This window comes from Spermophilus citellus (genome assembly GCF_964194105.1).
Source record: "Spermophilus citellus genome assembly, chromosome: 1".
NCBI classification, from domain to species: Eukaryota; Metazoa; Chordata; class Mammalia; order Rodentia; family Sciuridae; genus Spermophilus; species Spermophilus citellus.
The window spans coordinates 122556114-122575518 of NC_138182.1; the positions used below are offsets into that span (position 1 = coordinate 122556114).

Genomic DNA, 19405 nt, shown 5'->3' on the forward strand with positions numbered 1-19405 from the left:
CTGGGGAGGGCGCAGGCCAGGGAAGCCCAGACGCGGGGTATCGACCCAGGGAGCCGGGCACCAACTCAGAGCTGCGGGTACCTCCACGTTCAGCAGCACCCCCTCCCGGAATACCCGGGCCCCAGCCTGCTTGCGCGTCTGCCTTCACTACTTCTCCAAGTCCCCTCCCCACCCGCCTCCGCCAGAAAGAGCAGACGGCCCAGCCCGGGCGGGCCACAAACTCGCCTCGCCCCCTCCCGCCCGCTCTTCCCGCTCCAGGCGGCTCCCTTCCTTTCTTCCCCGCGTGGCCCCCTCCCGCCCCTCCGCAGATCCCTCGACTCCGCTCGTGCCCCGCCCCCGCCGCTCGCGCCGGCCGCAGCCAATCAGAGCGCGGCGTCCCGCGGCCCCGCCCTCCCGGCGGTTCCGGGCGGGCCGGGCCGAGCCCAGGCCGCGCGGGTGCGGAGGGCGGCGCCGCGGGCGGGGGCCGATGGGGCCTGGTGGACGGGCGGCGGCGGCGCGGGGCTCGCCCGGACGCGGCAGTGCGGGGCTGTGAGGGAGGGGCGAGGCGGGCGCTGCGGCCCGCCCGGCATGGGCCAAGCCCGGCCCGGCGGGGCCGAGGCGGAGGCGAGCGCAGCGCGCGGGCCGGGCCTGCTGGGCTGGCGGCCCGGGGGCTGAGGCGGCGGGCGCGGAGGAAGGGGCCGAGCCAAGGCGGTGGGTGGGGCGGCGAGGGGGCGGGGGCTGGGCCAGCGGCGAGCGGGCGGCGCGCCTGTCCGGAGCTCGGCGGCGGCGCCCGAGGAGGCCGAGGCGGCGGCGGGCCGGACGAGCGCGGAGGTGGCGGACGAGGCCAGGGCCCCCATGGGCGGGTGTGTGGGCGCCCAGCACGACTCCTCGGGCAGCCTCAACGAGAACTCGGAGGGCACCGGAGGTAGGTGAGCGCCAGGGGGCGGCCGCGGCCCCCCATTGTTCCCGGCCGGGCCCGGCCACCTGTCCCGACCCCCGCGGTCGCGCGCCCGCCCGCGCCCCTTTGTCATCCCGCTCCGCGTCATCCCGCGCCCCACTTCCGGCCGCCTTGCCCGCCGCGCGGGGGAGACCGGGGCTGGCGGGCCGGCGCCCGGGCGCGGGGCTGGGGGCGGGATGGCGGCGCTGGGGCGCGGAGTGGCCGGCTCGGCTTTCCCGAGTGTCCGATGACAGCTGCCCGCCGGTCGCCTCGGGCCATTTAAACCAGGAGTTTCCAGGGCCGGCCGGGCGCACTCTGCGTAAGGAGGGAAGGAAGCGTCCGCTCGGCCAGACGTGGCTCTTGGCCGCCGCGTGCGGGTGCCGGCCGCGGTGGCCGCCAGGTCCCGCCCGGCTGCGGGGAGGGAGCAGCGCGGGCCCGGCACTTGAAAAGTTCCCAGTACGAAGGCCCCCTCCCCTTAGTTAGCAGCCCGTGGATCCGTGTGGGGACTGGTCGTCGGCAGCCGCGGAGCCGCAGAGTAGTGGTGCACATTCCCCCGAAGTGGCACCGAACGTGCGGAGGTTAGAATTCTGTCAGCGGAGAAACGCGCTTCTAGGAACAGCGGCGAGGACAGTGTGGGTCTGTTTTGGACCTGATATTAGGTGCTTCCAAGTGGGTGCATGTTTGTTAGCTCCTACACCGAATTGCTTGAGAATGAGAGGGCTTACAACTTTTTCTTCACATACTAACATTTAGACACGTCGCTTGCCCTGCCGCTTAAGCTCTGTCCTCGAACCATATGTCCCTAACTTTTGGCCGATGGATTTCCCGGATTATATAATGTTTAGCCATGTCACTCCATGAAAATCTGCGGGTATCCTGTATGACTAAATCCTGGGCAAATGATTTGAGAGCTCAGTAGTAAAGGTGGCCTTGAAAAACTAGTCTGAAATGCTCCTTTGTAGTGCACTTCGTGTCACTTCATAATGACTTGGTGGCACATTGAAATCCTCAGTACAACAAAGCAGGCAGATAAAAAGGGCATGATTTAAAACACCCTTGGTTTAAGGTCAGATTGGTGGTCAGAATGATTCTTCATCTAAACGAGGCAATTATTAATGACACGGAAGACTTCTTATAGTGTTTTTAAGTTTTTACATACGTTAAAATTATAATAAATACTTTTCTTTGTAATAAACTTGAGCTAATTTATTTAAGCCTTATGGTGGTGTGACTTAATGACCAGCCGGACATTTTAGTATGGGCTTTTAAAAGCATGACATCCTAGCTTTGGGTAATTTATTACCAGTAGTATCCTGTTGGAAAGCTGTAGTATCAGTTTCTTTGAGGACTAGGTTCTCTGGACCACAGACTGTGCTTTATACCTTCCAAAGAAAAGTTTAGGAAAATGAATACCTATCACCAAGCTCTTTATTTTCTTCTGGTGAAAGGGCATGGTCCTGTGTAACTGTGGTAGGATTGCTGAAGGGTCTAGCTGGGTAAAAGTATTCTTTCTGGAATTTAATTGTGGAAGCTTTTATTGTTCACTATTTGTTATGATAGTTGAGAGCTGCTTATTGGTTTAATGAAATTAGTTCAGGTGTGAGTTTCAGGTTAACTTGTTAAAGAGTTCTTGCTTTTTAAGTAGGTCTGTTGTTGGGAAGGGAAAAACTTTTTCATAAGGGTGTTGGCACAGATCTTAACTTTTTTTTCCTTATTTTTTATAGATACATTACAGTTGAACATATTGATGGCAATTTTTGTTACATATTTGTACACACACACATTATAACAATATAATGTGGCCAGTATCACTCCCAAATCTTAGCTTTTCAAACATGCAATAGTTTTAATCTGGATATGTTAGGTTGTGAAAAATATGATTATTAATATGGAGTGTAATATAGTCTTCAGATGCTTTTCATGACAGGTTTAATTACATTCTCAATGTTGTACAAACATCACCATTTTAGGATGCCTTGAGCATCTTCAAATACAGCCAGTCTTATTTAAAAAATAGCTTAAAAGGGCTGGGATTGTGGCTCAGCGGTAGAGCACTTGGCTAGCCCAGGTGGGACCCGGGTTCGATCCTCAGCACCACATAAAAATAAATGCATTGTGTTGTATCCATCTACACCTAAAAAATAAATAGTAAAAAAAAAAATAAAAGAACAACAATAACAAAAAAAAAAACCAGCTTAAAATTTTATCTTTCTGGCCATTTGAGGTACTTGTTCTTTTCCTTTGGATCCAAGTCTCTTACATGTGCAGATTAATTTTGTATATCAATAAAAACCTCCTTATTAGGTGAATTACTTCTCAGGGAATTTTGGAACTTTTTGCAAGAGATCTTAGAATATGGAAATGGCTTAAGATTTGTGTTATCTATTTGGAATCACTCTTAGTATCTTTTTCTAGCATACTTTGCCTAGAATTCGAATTTGCAATCAGTTACTTAGACTGTTTTTTTTTTTTAAATATCTAATTCTAATTAAGATAGGTATGTGGGGCTGGGGATGTGGCTCAAGCGGTAGCGCGCTCGCCTGGCATGCGTGCGGCCAGGGTTTGATCCTCAGCACCACATACCAACAAAGATGTTGTGTCCGCCAAGAACTAAAAAATAAATATTAAAAATTCTCTCTCTCTCTCTCTCTCTCTCTCTCTCTCTCTCTCTCTCTCCTCTCTCTCCTCTCTCACTCTCTCTTTAAAAAAAAAAAGATAGGTATGTCATAGAAGTTATGCAAGATTATTTAACAGGGCTCTCCAATTTTCATGCTCCTAGGATTTCCCATTGTTTTGACATTTTTAGATAGCTTATGCTGTATGGTTCTCTGCTTTATTATGATGATATTGCAGTGTTGCGGTTTTCACCTAGAACCTCTAAGCAAGGCTTTGCCCATGGCATTTTGCTAAGGAATTAAGTCCCTTATGATTTTTTAAAATAAGTGTGCAAGGAAAAAACCAATAGAATTAGTTGAAGACAGCCAACAAGCTTATTTTCTTAGTTTACATCTTTTGTGAAAGTGGTGCTGTGTAAGTTAAGATCTGCAAGTGTCATTCTGTATGTTTCAGTGACATCCCACGAGAGCTGGCCCTGGTGGTCACAAGTGTCCAGGTTTCCAGGAGGATAACCTAATGCTGGACACTCATCATTTTAGTCTTTTTTCCAGAATGTCTTGGGAACATCATGAATTCTTTTAGATATCCATTTATAGAAGCCTTGCAGACACCTACTTGATGAGTAACAATGGTTTTTGAATAATAACATCTACCATTTATCTGGTATTTATTATATAACAGGTCTTGTGCTAAGGGATTAAGTTCTCTTATTGAGTTCCCAACAACTTGTGAGGTATTATCTGTTTTATAGATGAGGAATTGAAGCCCAGAGAAATATAGTAACTTGCTCAACACACATAGCTTCTACATGGCAGTCAGAACTTAAATCCAGGGCTGTAATAAAGAGTGTTATTTCCTTCCTTACTCCCATCCTTCCTTTTGTCCTTTTATTGTATTATGGTAAAACATACATAAAATTTGTCATTTTAACCATTTTAAGTTTATGATTCAGTGGCACTATTTTCTAGTATTATATAATCATTACACTATCCATTTCCAAAAATTTTTATCACTCCAAACAGATTGAATCCAATAAGCAATCTCTCCCTGTTCCCTCTCCTTTCTACTTTTGACACTGTGGATTTTCCAATTCTAGATGTTTTATATTAATTGGAATATTGTAGTATTTGTCCTTTTGTTTGTGGTTTGTTTCAACTTTATCATGATGGAGCTTTCCCAGTTCGTCCTGTAGTGGCATGTATCCTTTAATTTTATGGTTACTCATTTGTTATCTTTTTGCAGTACTAGGAGGTGAACCCAGCTTTACCTGAGCTGCACCCCAGTCCTTTTTTTTATTTTGAGACAGGGTCCTACTATGTTGCTGAGGCTGCCTGGAACTTGGATCCTCCTGGCTAGGTCTCTGTAGTTGCTAGGATTACAGATGTATGCTGCTGCACCTGGCTTAATCCTTTTTATGATTGAATAATATTCCATTGTATGTATGTACCACATTTTGTTTACTCATTCATTTATTGGTGTGAGTTGGTTTGTTTCTGCATTTTGTTATGAATAATGCAGATATGAACTTTGGTGTCTCATAACAGAGACTCTGTATGAGTCTCTGTTTTGTTCTTTTGGCTGTATACTTAGTAGTGAAATTGTTGGGTCATATAGTAGTTCTGTGTTTATCTTATGAGGGCCTGCCAAACTGTTTTCCACAGTAATGGTTCTAATTTCTCCACATCTTCACTAATATTTGTTATTTTCCATTTTTTAAAAATCATAGCTACTCTTGTGTTTGTGAAGCAGTGTTGTTTTGGTTTGATTTGCATTTCTTTTTTTCTTTTTAATTTATTTTTTTAGTTGTAGTTGGACACAATACCTTTATTTTACTTATTTATTTTCATGTGGTGCTGAGGATTGAACCCCAGGGCCTCGCACATGCTAGGCAGTCGCTCTACTGCTGAGCCATAACCCCCGCCCAGATTTGCATTTCTCTAATAAGTACTAGCATTAGACATCTTTTCATGTCTTTGATAGCCATGTATGTATCTTCTTTGGAAAAATGTCTATTCGGGTTCTTTGCCCATTTTTAATGGGGTGTTTGGACTTCTGTTTAGTTGTAGGAATTCTTTATTATTATCAGGTACATGATTTGCAAATATTTTCTCCCATTTTGCGGATTGTCTTTTTACCCTCTTGATGGTGTCTTTTGTACACAAAATTTGTAATTTTACTAGAGTCAGGTTGTCACTTTTGTTGCTTATGCTTTTAGCTTGTTTTACATATACATTATATTATATGTTTATTTTAACCCTTCATTGATGAATAGAGAATAAATAGATCTATAACCAGTAATTTACACAGTAACAAGTAACTTTTGCTTTCTAAGCTATGAACAGAAAATTTTTAAGTTTATTTCTTCTGCCTCATCTATGGAAAGGTTAACTAACAATAAAATGGTTTTGTAAAGTTAACAAAGAAAATGCATAAACACTTCAGCTTTTTTTTTTTTTTAGAATTTTTTTAATATTTATTTTTTAGTTTTCAGCGGACACAACATCTTTGTTTGTATGTGGTGCTGAGGATCGAACCTGGGCCGCGCACATGCCAGGCGAGCGCGCTACTGCTTGAGCCACATCCCCAGCCCAACACTTCAGCTTTTTTAAAAAATATTTTTATTAGTTATTGATGGACCTTTATTTATTTATTTGCTTATATGTAGTCCTGAGAATGGAACCCAGTGCCTCACACATGCTAGGCAAACACTCTACCACTGAGCCACAACCACAGCCCACACTTCAATTTTTTAATCTATAGATAATGTTGGCTGTGTTTTCTGACGAATTATTTTATAGTCGTCAAGCATTGAGTTACCCACGGAATGCTATGTTGTACTGATCCAAAAAGAGGAATCATAATCCATTCTCTTCGGTATTCAAAATCCTTTTTTAAGAAAGCATAGTGTGTACACATGAGGGAACTAAAGCACCATATGAACAGATGACACCACAGGGTAACCTGCAGGTGCTGAGGAAATAAAGAAAACAAAGTGATCTTGGCCGTGTGGGGTTGGCGAGGAAGCTGTATAAAGTGGTCAAGATAAGCTAGTTTTAAAGATAAGCTCTTCACAGACTGGTACAGAGAGTACCAAATGAAAGAATTGTTATGAACTGAGGCTTGAAAGTGGTTGTAAGTAACACATGCTTTGGGTAGAGGTAGTTGGTGGCTGTGTTAGTTAGAGTGGTGTGTGTAGCAGGACACGTGGGGAAACTGGACGGGACTCCCGGGGAGGAGAGCTGTCTTTGGCAGTGTGTGTTGACTGCCTTATATTCACTCACTGAGTATTAATTGAACCTCTATTCTAATTTCTTGGATTATGGTGGTGGGAGGCGGGTATGCCTATTTCCTCAAAGGATTTACCTCTCGCACTTTGCTGCTTTAGTAGCTTGTTGTCTGTCATCTGGGAGCATGTTAGAAATGTGTAACCTCATGCTCCATCCTGCTACTGAGTAAGAATCTGCATTTTAACAAGAAACTCAAGTGTTTCCTATGCACAGTAAAGGTTGAGAGGTACTAGCTGGTAGTGGTGGTGCACACCTAAAATCCCAGTGACTCCGGATACTGAGGCAGGAAGATCACAAGTTCAAAGCCAGCCTCAGCAATTTAACGAGGTCCTAAGCAACTTACTTGAGACCCTGTTTCAAAATAAAAAAATTAAAAGGGGTGGGAATGTGGCCCAGTGGGTAAGAACCCCTTGAGTTTAATCCCTGTCTTCCCCCCCCCAAAAAAAAAAATAGTTTGAGAAGTACTGGCCTAGGATTGCTTGAAATGGGAAAAGAGTAGAATGAGGAACCCACGGGGAAAATGGTGTGATTTGGTGATTTATTGGATATAGGGATATAAAAGAAAGAAAATAATACCATGTTTGTGAACCCAGGTGACCAGGAATATTGGTGACTTGACAGAAAGAGAAATCTTGGGGAAAGTCCTGGTTCAGCATTCTGTATGTTAAAGTATAAATGGCAGAAAAATGTTTAAGTAGAGACATCATGGTCTAGAAGTTCAGCAGTGGAACTCTCCTTACCAATTCAGGATCACCAGTGTGGGTCTTGGAATTGGCTAAGGGAGGCTGACTGGCGATGTTAAAGTGAATGATGCTGTAAGCAAGTGCAAGAGGCAGAAAATACAAGAACTGAGTCATGAACCTTCACATAAGTCGGAAAAATGAGAGAAATCACCTTAACCAGGACCTGACATGTACTAGGTACCTGTTGTACTAAATTTTGTTGCCTTATTGGAGAACAGGTGTGTCTGCTTATGAAACTGGTAAATTTGATTGTTTTGATCAGATGATTCTTCCAAAAATAATTTGGTTCAGTAGTATTTCATTCTGGTTATGTTTATAGAAATTCTAGCCCAAGTTTGTTAATTATATCCTAAAACAAGGTAGACCCTAAAACATACCAATAGCCCTTCAGAGGTTGGTGTGATTCAGAACAAACATATTGTTTACAAGACTTTTCTTTTTAAAAAATATTTATTTTTTAATTGTAGGTGGACACAATATGTTTATTTATTTTTATGTGGTGCTGATGATCAAACTCAGTGCTTCACGCATGCTAGGCGAGTTCTCTAACTGAGCCATAAGCCCAGCCCCACAAGAATTTCTTTACAAAAAATATCATGCACAACTCTTTCTTGTGTATTTTCAGTAGCCAATATATCATCTAAATAGGTTGTTTTATCAGAATTTTTTATGCTTCTATTCTTTCTGTTGTGCCTATGATAATGAATCAAAATTTAGCATGCAGTCTAAAGATTTCATTTTTCTCCCTTTATTCTTAGTGTAACAGTGGAAGTAAAAATTCTCCAAAGTTTCTTGGTTGGTGAACTCTAGGGCTTTATGAAGAGGATGCATAAAATTTTATATCACTTTGGAAAGAGATTTATACTGTGAACTAGGAAGCATTTACTTGATGTAAAGCAGAGGGTAGTTGATTTTACTAGGCATGGAGTTGTGGGGAGAATACTGAAAGGAAAATGGGCAGTGAGGAGGAGTAGGTGGGAACACAGTGATATTCTGGGTGGGCAGGTCTGCAGGAATGGAACTAAATACATGTCTTGGAAGCCATAATTAGAAAGAATTGAATATGGGGAAAGATGAATCTTTTTTGGAAAGAGATTGCTCATTGGAGTTTACATTAAAAAGACTGGGCCTTTGTGTCTGCTACCTATTCATTTAACTTCCTTTGGACTGGTTGGTCCTTTGTTCAGTTTTTTGGTTTTTGGGCAAAACAGGTTAATTAATTGGATATAATGATGGATTGCTGAATTAGTGATTTTCATTTTACCCTACTGCAGACCACCTGCATGGTTTATCTTCATTTGGTAGACACCTGTATCTGATTGTGCCCACTGCCCCTCATCATCCCTCCCAGTTTATCATGCAGAACTAGGCTATCAGCAGGCTTCTCATGATTCATTGGTAGTTCAAGGACCATAGGTTGAGACTTTACTAATGTGTATGTACTTAAGTGCACTTTTGTGGCCAAGAACAGTCAGCATGTATTCTTGCATCAGCTACTTTGACTTGAACTCAGCAAGAATTAAGATTTTTTTTTAATATATCCATATATTGAGCTGAGGTTAAATATTGCTGAGTATACATTGGGTGTTTTAAAACTGTATTTTTGCTGTTTGCAGTAAAACTTTTAGAAGTTTCTATTATAGCTTTGTTTTCAAAATTAGATTTTGTCAATGTTTACACATTGCAGATCTTTTTAAATCTAGAAACCACCCTCCTTTTCGATCCTATGGCATTGACCTTTTGAGGTCTTATAGAGTATACCTGTCTGCATTTGTCTGTTGCCTCTAGTTTCATTTAACGTGTGCTTCTAGCCTCTGTATTTTTCCTTAAGCTGAAAATTAGGTGGATTTAATTCTAACAGATGACTACTTAACTGTTTTCCTCCTATAGTGGATCTCTACTCTTCCTCCCCACCTCCCATCTGCCAACATTGGGATAATCATTACTGATCAAGTCTGAGCCTATTTCTCATTTTTCTATCCAGAAATAATTGTTTCTTCTGAACTTTCATTGTACTATTTTGATAAACCTCCCTCCTCCTGCTTCTATTTTTTAAAACAAACTTGTATCATGGTTGTTCTTGTACATTACTTTAGATTTAAGCTGCACTGGACAGAAACTTCAGTTCTCTCAATGCTTTTAGGCCCAGTTAACATCTGCGTGGAGCAGATTTTTGACTGTATAATAATGTTGGAGCAAAATGTTGATATTTCCTTACTTGATTGTAGACCAGGAACTTTGTTAAATAGGATTGTATAGTGTAATGAAGAGATCTGAGAGTCTGGACCCTTGAGCACTAGTTACACCCACCCCTACCTCTCTTTTCTATAACTTTCAATAAATCACTTGATTTCCCAGCTTCACATTGCATGACATCAGTGGAGTCAACCTTTTTAGCATTGAGCTATCTCATATCAGTCTCAGAATTTGATTTCCTTTTACTTTCATTTTATAGAGTAAAGTCCTGGTTCACACACACACACAAAAAAAAAAAAGAACAAGAATTTATTTAGTCTCGTGTAGTTCTGTGTGAGATTTTTTAAGTTTGAATCACCAACACTGAGATGTATACTGTCAGATATACTCCAAAGTTAAAGAAAATGTGAAAATGACATCACACAGTATCATGACTTCTGTTCTCTTTTCCCTGATGTGGACAGCATGTAATGAGCAGATGCATCTGAGCTTGCTCTGGCTTTTAGTGGAGTGTAGACATTGTGCTCACTTGTGCAGTTTTCTGTGAGTGGCTGTAATAGCACCATGCAGAACTGTTTTCCCATTCAGTAACACGTGTGCAGAAAGTTCCCAAAGTCTCCTGTATACTTGGAGGTGGCAAGAGAAGCTTCATTCCTGTATCTTCCTAATCATTTTGACCCAGCAAAGTAAGCTAATATGTCTCACGATAGTCTTTATGTTGGAAATTTAACATTTGTGGAACTTTTTTTTTATTAATGTTCTTAAAAATAATAATAAGTGTATTTTACAAAGTAATCTGAATCGGGTTTGTGAAACTCTGAAGCAGGTGTTTGTTTTGTTCCTTTGGCTTCTTTGGAGCCAATTTTTAAAATCATGATAAAAGCCTAGGAAAAAAATCTACCTAACCCAATTGCAGTTTGTCTGTGCTCTGAGGATAGTACTCTGTTGGGCATTTTGTTATTTATTTGGACTTTCACAGAATAAAGAATAGTACTATATTAAGAAATTTACGTGGGGCTGGGGTATAGCTCAATTGGTAGAGTGGTTGTCTTTCATGTACAAGGCCCTGAGCTCAATCCCCAGCACCACCAAAAAACATAAAAAGTTCTGAAAGAATTTTACACAATGTAGAGGTGCAAATACTATTCAAATTAGCTTTAATGCTAAGAAAACTACTTAGCATTATCTGCTTTACTTAAAACAAAGGAAAGAAAAAACTTTAAAGATGCAACTGAGGTTGTGGCTCAGTGGTAGAGTGCTCGAATAGCACACGTGAGGCACTGGGTTCAAACCTTAGCGCCACATAAAAATGAAATAAAGATATTGTGTCCACCTACAACTAAAAAATAAATATTTTTTTAAAAAGATGGCAAAGAGATGAGTGAAATGGTGACAGATATATTGCTCACTGCTTGTGGCTGTGGAGTCTGGAAGACTGTTTGCTTTCCTTCACCCCCCGGTTCATCTTTGCCAGCTATTGAAAGGATGAGGAAAAAGCCCCAGATGATCTTTCTTTTTCAGAGCAGCTTGGGTTCCTAATGCACTCTGTAAGAGAAGTGGTTTCATTATTTATGTGAGCCTTACTCTCAGCCCATTTGAAGTTGGAAATGCAGCTTGGCACTCTCATGCCTCCTCTCCCTGCCTCCCGCCTACCTCCACATCTCTACTTCCACTCTTGGGTATGGAATACTTAGCTCTTTGCACATAATTGAGCCATATGGGTTTATGTTTGACCTTTGGAAGTTCAGACAGGAAGTACTGGAAAAGTGGGTGGGTGAAGTGTGTTTGACAGGTTTGTCTGTGGCTTGTAAAGAAGGACTCAGATGGGCGGCTGAGGTGGACCTGGTAGGTGAGGTCTGGTGTCTGCCACGTTTGTTAAAACTAACTGTTGCTTGTGAAGAATGGATTAGACTGAGAATGAAACAGGGATTTCAGTGAAGGTTGTTGCACCCGGTGAATAAGGCAGAAATGTTTCCCATTTCAAGGCCTTTGCTCTGTTCCTTTTGCTTGGGATCTAAATGAGGTGTGCTGCTTTTTATTGCAGTTCTTAAAAATAGCATGCCCCCTTAATGTATTTTTAAAAATTCCTTCTAGAAATTATTTATTTTCTGCCTTTCTGCAGAATATCCTATACTCTGAGAGATTAGGAACTTTATCGTATTTGTTTTTCATTATATCCCTGGTATCTGGCATAGTTCTTAGTAATCTACAATAAATAGTTGCTGACTGGATAAATAAAATGAAGTAATAAATGGACAATTGTGATGGTTTTATCATTTGGAGAATAAAAGGTTTACTATTTGGCTTTATTTCATTTTGTTTTTGAAATTATTTTGTACTAATTTGTTCTTTAATTGTAGAGAAGCTCATGATGTTTTAGAGACTGTTCTCAAAATAATTAACTCTGGGATAGATTTTTATTTGAACCTTTAATGAAAGGAGGTAATGATCTAATTAGCTTGTTTAGGTTTTCCTTCTTATTTTGTGTTTGGTTGTATTCTGTGTTGTTCTGTCATTCTTAGCAAACCTAGTACTTCAGGTAAGAACAGAAATTATGCATATTTATCACCCACCTAGTCCATGTGATTTTGTTAGGTTGCTCTTGGGCTATTTCTGTGCATATATTGAGTGAAGTAGAAATTTAGATTTGTTTTTTTTTTTTTTTTAGAGAGAGAGAGAATTTTTTAATATTTATTTTTTAGTTTTCGGCGGACACAACATCTTTGTTTGTATGTGGTGCTGAGGATCGAACCCGGGCCGATGCATGCCAGGCGAGCACGCTACCGCTTGAGCCACATCCCCAGCCCCTAGATTTCTTATATATCATATACTGTGTAACATATAAATAGGAGTAATGAAAACAATTTTTTAAGAATTCTCTGAATTTTGTTTGCTTTTTTTAAAAAATTTTTTCAGTTGTAGATGGGCACAATACTTTATTTTATGTGGTGCTGAAGATCGAACTCAGTGCCTCACATGTGAGAGGAAAGTATTCTACCACTGAGCCAGAACCCCAGCCCCTGTTTTTGTTTTCTTGGCAGATATTTTGGGGCATCCCAAAGGAGGGCAAGAATCAGGAGCTAAGTTCTCTGCTTGAACTGATCTTTTGAAGTATTTTACTGAGACTAGTTTCACTTCAAGGGGCAGAACTATCCCACCGTTTTTATCTTCTCATTTTAAACCATATTCCTTCATTGAAAAATTATTTAAAGTATTGTATTTTGAGGGAAATTCATTATGTAGGCAAATATAACCTTAAATCATACGCATTAACTTTATAACAGATGTTATATTACGAGATTTTTAGTAACAGGGATATACTTCAAAATTTTGTCCTGTTTTTCCTTATTAAGATTTTCCTGGGGCTGGGGTTGTGGCTCAGTGATAGAGCACTCGTCTAATGTGTGCGCGCCCTGGGTTCGATCCTCAGCACCATATAAAAATAAATAAAGATATTGTGTCCAACTACAACTAAAAAATAAATATTAAAAAAAAAGATTTTTCTTCCAGACTCATATTTGCATAGCACTGAGTATACTTAGTAACTGAGTAAACATAGCAGTGGACTTGAATATAAATATATCAGCAGAGTGCTTTATAATGGACACATAATAAATATTTGTTGAACAAGTGGAAAGTTACGGAAGACAGTAAAATAATGATTTTCAGTGTAAGGTTCATGAATATAATTAAATATATGAGAAGAACCATGATTGTTAATGATACATTGTGTTATATATTTTGATTTTTAAATTTTCACATGCCATTTTCTTACAAGGACTCCTTAACTGAGGAAGATTGATACTAATATGGCCGATTTACAGGGGAGAAAACTAAGGCACAGAGAAGTTTTGATCTGAATGAGGAATAAAAGGAGAAGCTCAAACTGTAAGCTGTGTCCTCCATCATCTTACTCAGCCTTCTGTTCACAGGAGGTGGGGGTTTGGTTGACCCTGTTTCCTTGCAGCGGAAGTGTGTGTTTGCCTTCATCACATACACACAGTTGAGTTGAAGTCAGTAGAATGTGGGTCTTCAGGACTCTGGTGTTCATATGTCATTTTCAATGACAGCATTGAAAAATGAAGTAGGTAGTTGCCCTTAATCTTAGTCAACAGATTGTATTGTGTTTCAACAGATAAAAATTTTGAACTAAGATCTTAATTATCTAAATGAATCCATCAAAAAAGTGGTGACCTTGTCCACCTTCTTTTGTACTCAATTCTGCCCTCATCATCACCTCTACCTCCTGTCCCAGACAGAAGGCCTTCAGTTCCAAACTCAGTTTATCAGGCTTGACTTGAACTTAGCAGCTGAACTGCCTGGGGAAACAAGCTTCTTGAGGTCCTGAAGAAAGGATAGCCTCGTCTAGTTTGAAAGCAGTTTCATGAGGTTTTCTTGGACTGTGTTCTTAAGCCCCCTTGGTGGAAAATGGATTGTTTAAAATGGTTGTCCCAGAGATGTGGTGGGGGAAGACTTCAGGAAAGCTCTTGCTCTTGGTTTATAGCTCAAAAAAGGTACAGGGACGTTCCTGCTTCTCTAGACTCTTGACCTTGAAAGTGGGAGAGTCAGGGACCCCCAGGGGTCCTAATATAGAGTTCTGTCTTAGCTTGTACTTTTTTTTTTTTTTCCTCCTCTGGCAGTCACCAATAAGTTTTCACTTAGGATATTACCTTGGGAGTTACACATTTTAACTTGATGTTGATTAGGAAACATTTGGGTGTTTGATTATTATTATGTTGCCAAAAATTAACACTTGGGGCCTTTTAGACAAACACTACAGTGAGTCTGGTTTTTCCTACTCTGTGTTTGTGATGGTTGCACAATACACAGATAGTTGACTTCCCAAATGACGCAATGGTTTATATGCCTTTAAATTGTCACAATTTTGAAATGAAAAGTTAAGGTGTGCCACTACATAAAACAAGTAGGACATTGTGAAAAGGAACATGAGAAACAAACATTGACTGAGACACTTCAGCTGTAACAAGCACTCGGAATGGGAAAAATGGCTTATCTGTTATTGAATGAAATTAAACATCATATAGTCTTTGAAGCAAGGAGGAGACTGTCTATCTATATGGGATCAATTGTTGGGGTACAAAACAGGTTCTTAGGTGTGTGTGTAATTTTGTTTTCTATATGCCAACACTAAATGTATGACGAGGACTTAGGACATAACCAGCGTGAGGCAAGCAAATGACTGGAAACAACTAAGTCCTTCAGCAGTGTATGAAGGGAACACACAGGGACACACTTCCACTTCCACTTCTGGATGGAGGAGAGTTTTCAGCTTCTGGTGAGGATGAACGCTGAAAGTGTCAGCTTAGGGAACATCACCATTTATCAAGGAGAGAGGAAAGACGTGCAGATAACACATGAGGGAAATGAAAGAAAATTAGAACAAAGAACAAAATTCTGTTTTCACTGAGGAATAGTTCAGATTTCATAAATAAGTAGAAAGTATAAAATGTACATTTGCAGGTTATTTTTGTAGCAAAGTCTTGAAAAGTGCTGAAATTTAATGAATAGGAAAATATTGATTAATGATCTTTGTATTTACTCTTGGTAGCTCTAAAAACTTATTCTAACATTGCTGAACTAGATCAATAACTGGTCAGAAGTTCAGACTGTTACACTCGTATGATCATTTTTGCCTTCTGGGTAACAAAATACTTAAAGCTTTGATTCCACCGTCTCTTTCTTTTCTCTTTTATATGAGGACTTATTTAGGACTAATCTTTTATCATTATTTTTAGAGCTTTTGGGCTCCTTATGGGAAAAAGAGAAAAATGTCAAAAAGTATATTTAAGAAAAAGCATCCACATTTGTCCTACCACCTAACAAAGGATTTTGATGTTCGTCCTCTCAGACTTGCAGTGTGTGGGGGTGTGCGCATACTGTGTGTGAGAGAAAGAGCAAAAATGGGTTGAAATGTTCAAAGAGATACAAAATGCCTATTGAGGTCGATGGAGCTATAGGTTCTAGGATTTGACTCTACTTATGTTCCAACTCTAGAAATGTAATAGGAATACTGTAGTTAGCTTTTTGTTTTGGGAGGGGTTGACTGTTCTCTAAAATTGACCTTTCTGTAGGTTTTAAAAGTTAGGAATTAATAGAGTTGACATTGACATCACAATGATGTGCAAGATTTGTATTCCACAACTTAATCTGAGGAAAACTGGAGCAAAGGGAATACCCAACTAATGATGGGCTGGTTTCTTAAAGCTTTTATGCTAGCAGTTTGCAAGAATATGGTATTTTTTGTTGAGGTACTTCTTTCTAAATAATGTAGTTAATTAAGCTCAAAGTAAATTTGGGGACTTTGTATTGGTGATAGCCATAAATGCAGTTTAAACAGATTGTGACACCTGAGATGTTTCTCTCTTTACCTATGAATCTCATGAGGCAAGTTTCTATAAGTCTTTTGTTGCTTTGAATGTTTGTTTCAAATATCATTTTCATTATAACTTTGTAGAGAGAATTTGACATTAGAGCCTCAGTTCTGCTTTCTGTATTGTGTGGCAAAATCTTGGACCAGCCAAAATATCAATATGTTCTATGATTCTGTTGAACATTCTTTTTTTAAAATATTTATTTCTTTTAGTTGTACACAATACCTTGTTTTTATTTATTTAGTTTTATGTGGTACTGAGGATCAAACCCAGGGCCTCGCATGCGCTAGGTGAGCGCCCTACCACTGAGCCACAACTCCAGCCCTTGAACATTCTTTTTTTATTCTTAACCATTCTTAAAAGCAAGAGGCTGCACGTAGAAACCCATTAAAGGAGGACTGGCAAATGAGTACAGTATCAAGTAAAGTATATTTTCCTCATTTTTTGTTAGATTCTTAGTGATTTCTTAGGATTCCTCAAGTGTAGGAAATCTCTAAGATTCAAGAGATGTATGGATTGCTGATGTCTTTCTTAGGAAAATTAGATTTCCTTTGGCAGTGAGCTCAGGGCAGGCATCAGCAGTCTTTGGCAAGTGCTGTTTGCTGCCTGGGAAAGTTTGTTTGATCATTGCCAACTCACCATGCCATCCTAAGCTCTGGTTCACACCTTTAAACCTTGTGAAAATCTTAGACCTTACAGATGGACTGGTAATGCGGTTCACTTCAGGAGAATAGGTGAAAGTTCAGATCCATGGTGAACATTTTTTCAAGCAATTCCTACAGCCATGAAGCAGAATAGTACTACTGGTTAAGAATATGAACCTTGGGAGTAAGTTGGTCTGCTGTGTGTACTATTTAGCTGTATGGTCTTTCTGAATTATTTAATTTTCAAAAATTTAGCTCAGTGTTGTGGCACATGTCTGTAATCCCAGTGGCTCAGGAAGCTAAGGCAGGAGGATTACAAGTTCAGAGCCAATCTTGGGCAACTTAGACTTTGTCTCAAAAAATAAAAAGCGGTAGGGATGTGGCTCAATGGTTAAGTGCCTCTGGGTTCATTCCCTATCCCCCCCCCAAAAAAAAAATACTGGACTTTTTATGTACCAAGAACTATTCCTATTGTTTGAGGAAAAACTACTTCATTAAATACTTGTAATAATTCTATAAAGTAGATATTGCCATTTCTCTTAGGTTCTTTCCCATCCCTTCCCACCTATGTTAACCTCTTTGTTTCCAAAGTAAATTATACCTTAATAATAACAGTCTTTTGAGTTGCTCATTTTAAAATGGAGATATTGTAGGGATTCACTGGGACAGTAATAGCACTCAGTACAGTAAGCATTCTCTATTGTCTATTTTTTTTTGAGAAAACCAACATTTTGTGGCAAGCCACTACCTGCTTTACACCATGATGTAACAAGTGGAACAGTAGGAAACATTCCCTTAAGATATTCTAAATGCTTACAGGGGATATTCCTGCTTCCTCCTCAAGAGTTTTGAGTTGATTAAGGAAAGTCTCAAGGTATCTATTTCTACGTAATTACAATCAGCACTCTTATAGGTCCTGGGTCTTTAGGATCAAGTGAGATTTGGGTTAACTTCGTAGAAAAATGTTAGACTCGAAGGGGCTGAGCAAGATAGTGGACTAGGCTGTTGTCCCACATAGAAACACAAGTTTAAACCACTATCCATGTAGGAAAATACGTAGCCAAGGATTAAGTAACCAGGTAAGAGATCATGGTTGTAGCACAGAAAGACCATCAGGGTCAGGAAGTACAGTGTTCTGTTACCTGCATCTCTCCTCCTCTGAACTCAGCATAATTTGGAGAGAGATACCATCCACCCTAATAACATCAGGCCTCCACCACCAATATCAGTGCGTGATGACAAGGATCAAGAATGACCAGGAAAACATGAAATAGCTAAAGAGGAAAAAAGTGCCCATGATAGACCCTGAAGAAATTAAAATGTTTGAACTGCCTAAGAGTTCAGAGTAACTGTTTTAAGGATGCGAGGTAAACTCTTTAAGCAAATGCAGAGGACAAATTCAATGAAATGAGGAAAACAATAAGTGACCAGAGTGAAAAATTTAATAATTAAAGTAAGAAGATCCTGGAATTGGAAAATGTAATGAAAGAAGTAAAAAATGCAACAGAGAACTTGAAGACAGATTATTTGAAAATACATAGGGTAGAGGGAATGATAAAAGGAATGAAGAAAGCTTATAGGATTTATGGGACAACATGGGAAGTGTATATATTTGAGAATTTCAAGAAGAAAGATAAAGGAGTGGAAAAGAAATAGTAATAGAAAACTTTCTAAACCTGGGAAAAGTTGTGGATACTCAGATTAGGTAAAATAAAAAATCTGCATATTAAAGCCAAACAAGATTTTCCCAAAGCATATTATAATCAAACGGTCCCAAACCAGAGGATCCTAAAAGCAGCAAGAGAAAAGATGAGTAGCATATAAAAGGATTCCAGAGTGACTAACAGTAGACTTCCTAGGAGAAGTCTTGTAGGCTGGGTGAGAGCTGGATGGATTTCAATTGCTGAGGGGAAGCGGGTGGGGGACTGCTAAAGAACACTATCAAGCAAGCTGAAGCTGTCATTCAGAAATGGAGAAGAGCTTTTCCAGACAAAAGCTGAGAGTTTATTGTCATTAGACTTGTTATAAAAAAATACTAAAGGGAGTTCTTCATAAACTAAAATAAAAGACATTAATGACCTATAAGAAACATCTGAAAGTATGAAACTCACCGGTGAAACTAAAGAACATGGTCAAAATCAGAATAATAGTCTAATAGTGATGAAAATTTCTTCAGTGTGAAAATTAAAAGAAAATAATAGCTACAATAAAATTTGAGTGATATGCAATATAAAAAGTTGTAAATTGTGGCATCAAAGATTCAAAATGAGGCTGAAGATGTAGCTCGGTGGATAGGACACTTGCTTGCATTCATGAGGCCATGGTTTTCATCCCCAGCAATATACACACACTTCAGAATGTTGGGGGTGAGGAGTAAAAGTTTGGAAGTTTTTTGAGATCGAAGTTTTTATCAGCTTAGAATAACCTCTTCAAACTATGTGTTTTGTAAGTCTAGAAAGCAAAGACTGATAGCAGATAAACAAAAAATATAAAGGGAAGGAATCAAACATCACTAAAGAAAAATCACTTAACCACAAAGACAGCAAGAGACGAAAGAAGAAAGAGGATCTGCATAAAATAATGAAATGGCAGTAGTACATCTGTATCAGTA

At 40.0% G+C, this 19405-nt stretch overlaps 1 protein-coding gene across 2 annotated transcripts in view; it reads left to right on the forward strand.

Moving 5' to 3' along the window:
- The first annotated feature begins 418 nt into the window (after positions 1-418).
- The window catches only part of UBTD2 (ubiquitin domain containing 2), a 66449-nt gene continuing 47462 nt past the window's right edge, over positions 419-19405 (forward strand). For both annotated transcript variants that reach the window (XM_081283837.1, XM_081283836.1), the window contains exon 1: positions 419-904. In XM_081283837.1, the coding sequence (XP_081139963.1) occupies positions 835-904 (70 nt within the window). In that variant the 5' untranslated portion in view covers positions 419-834. The remainder of the gene's footprint in view (positions 905-19405) is intronic.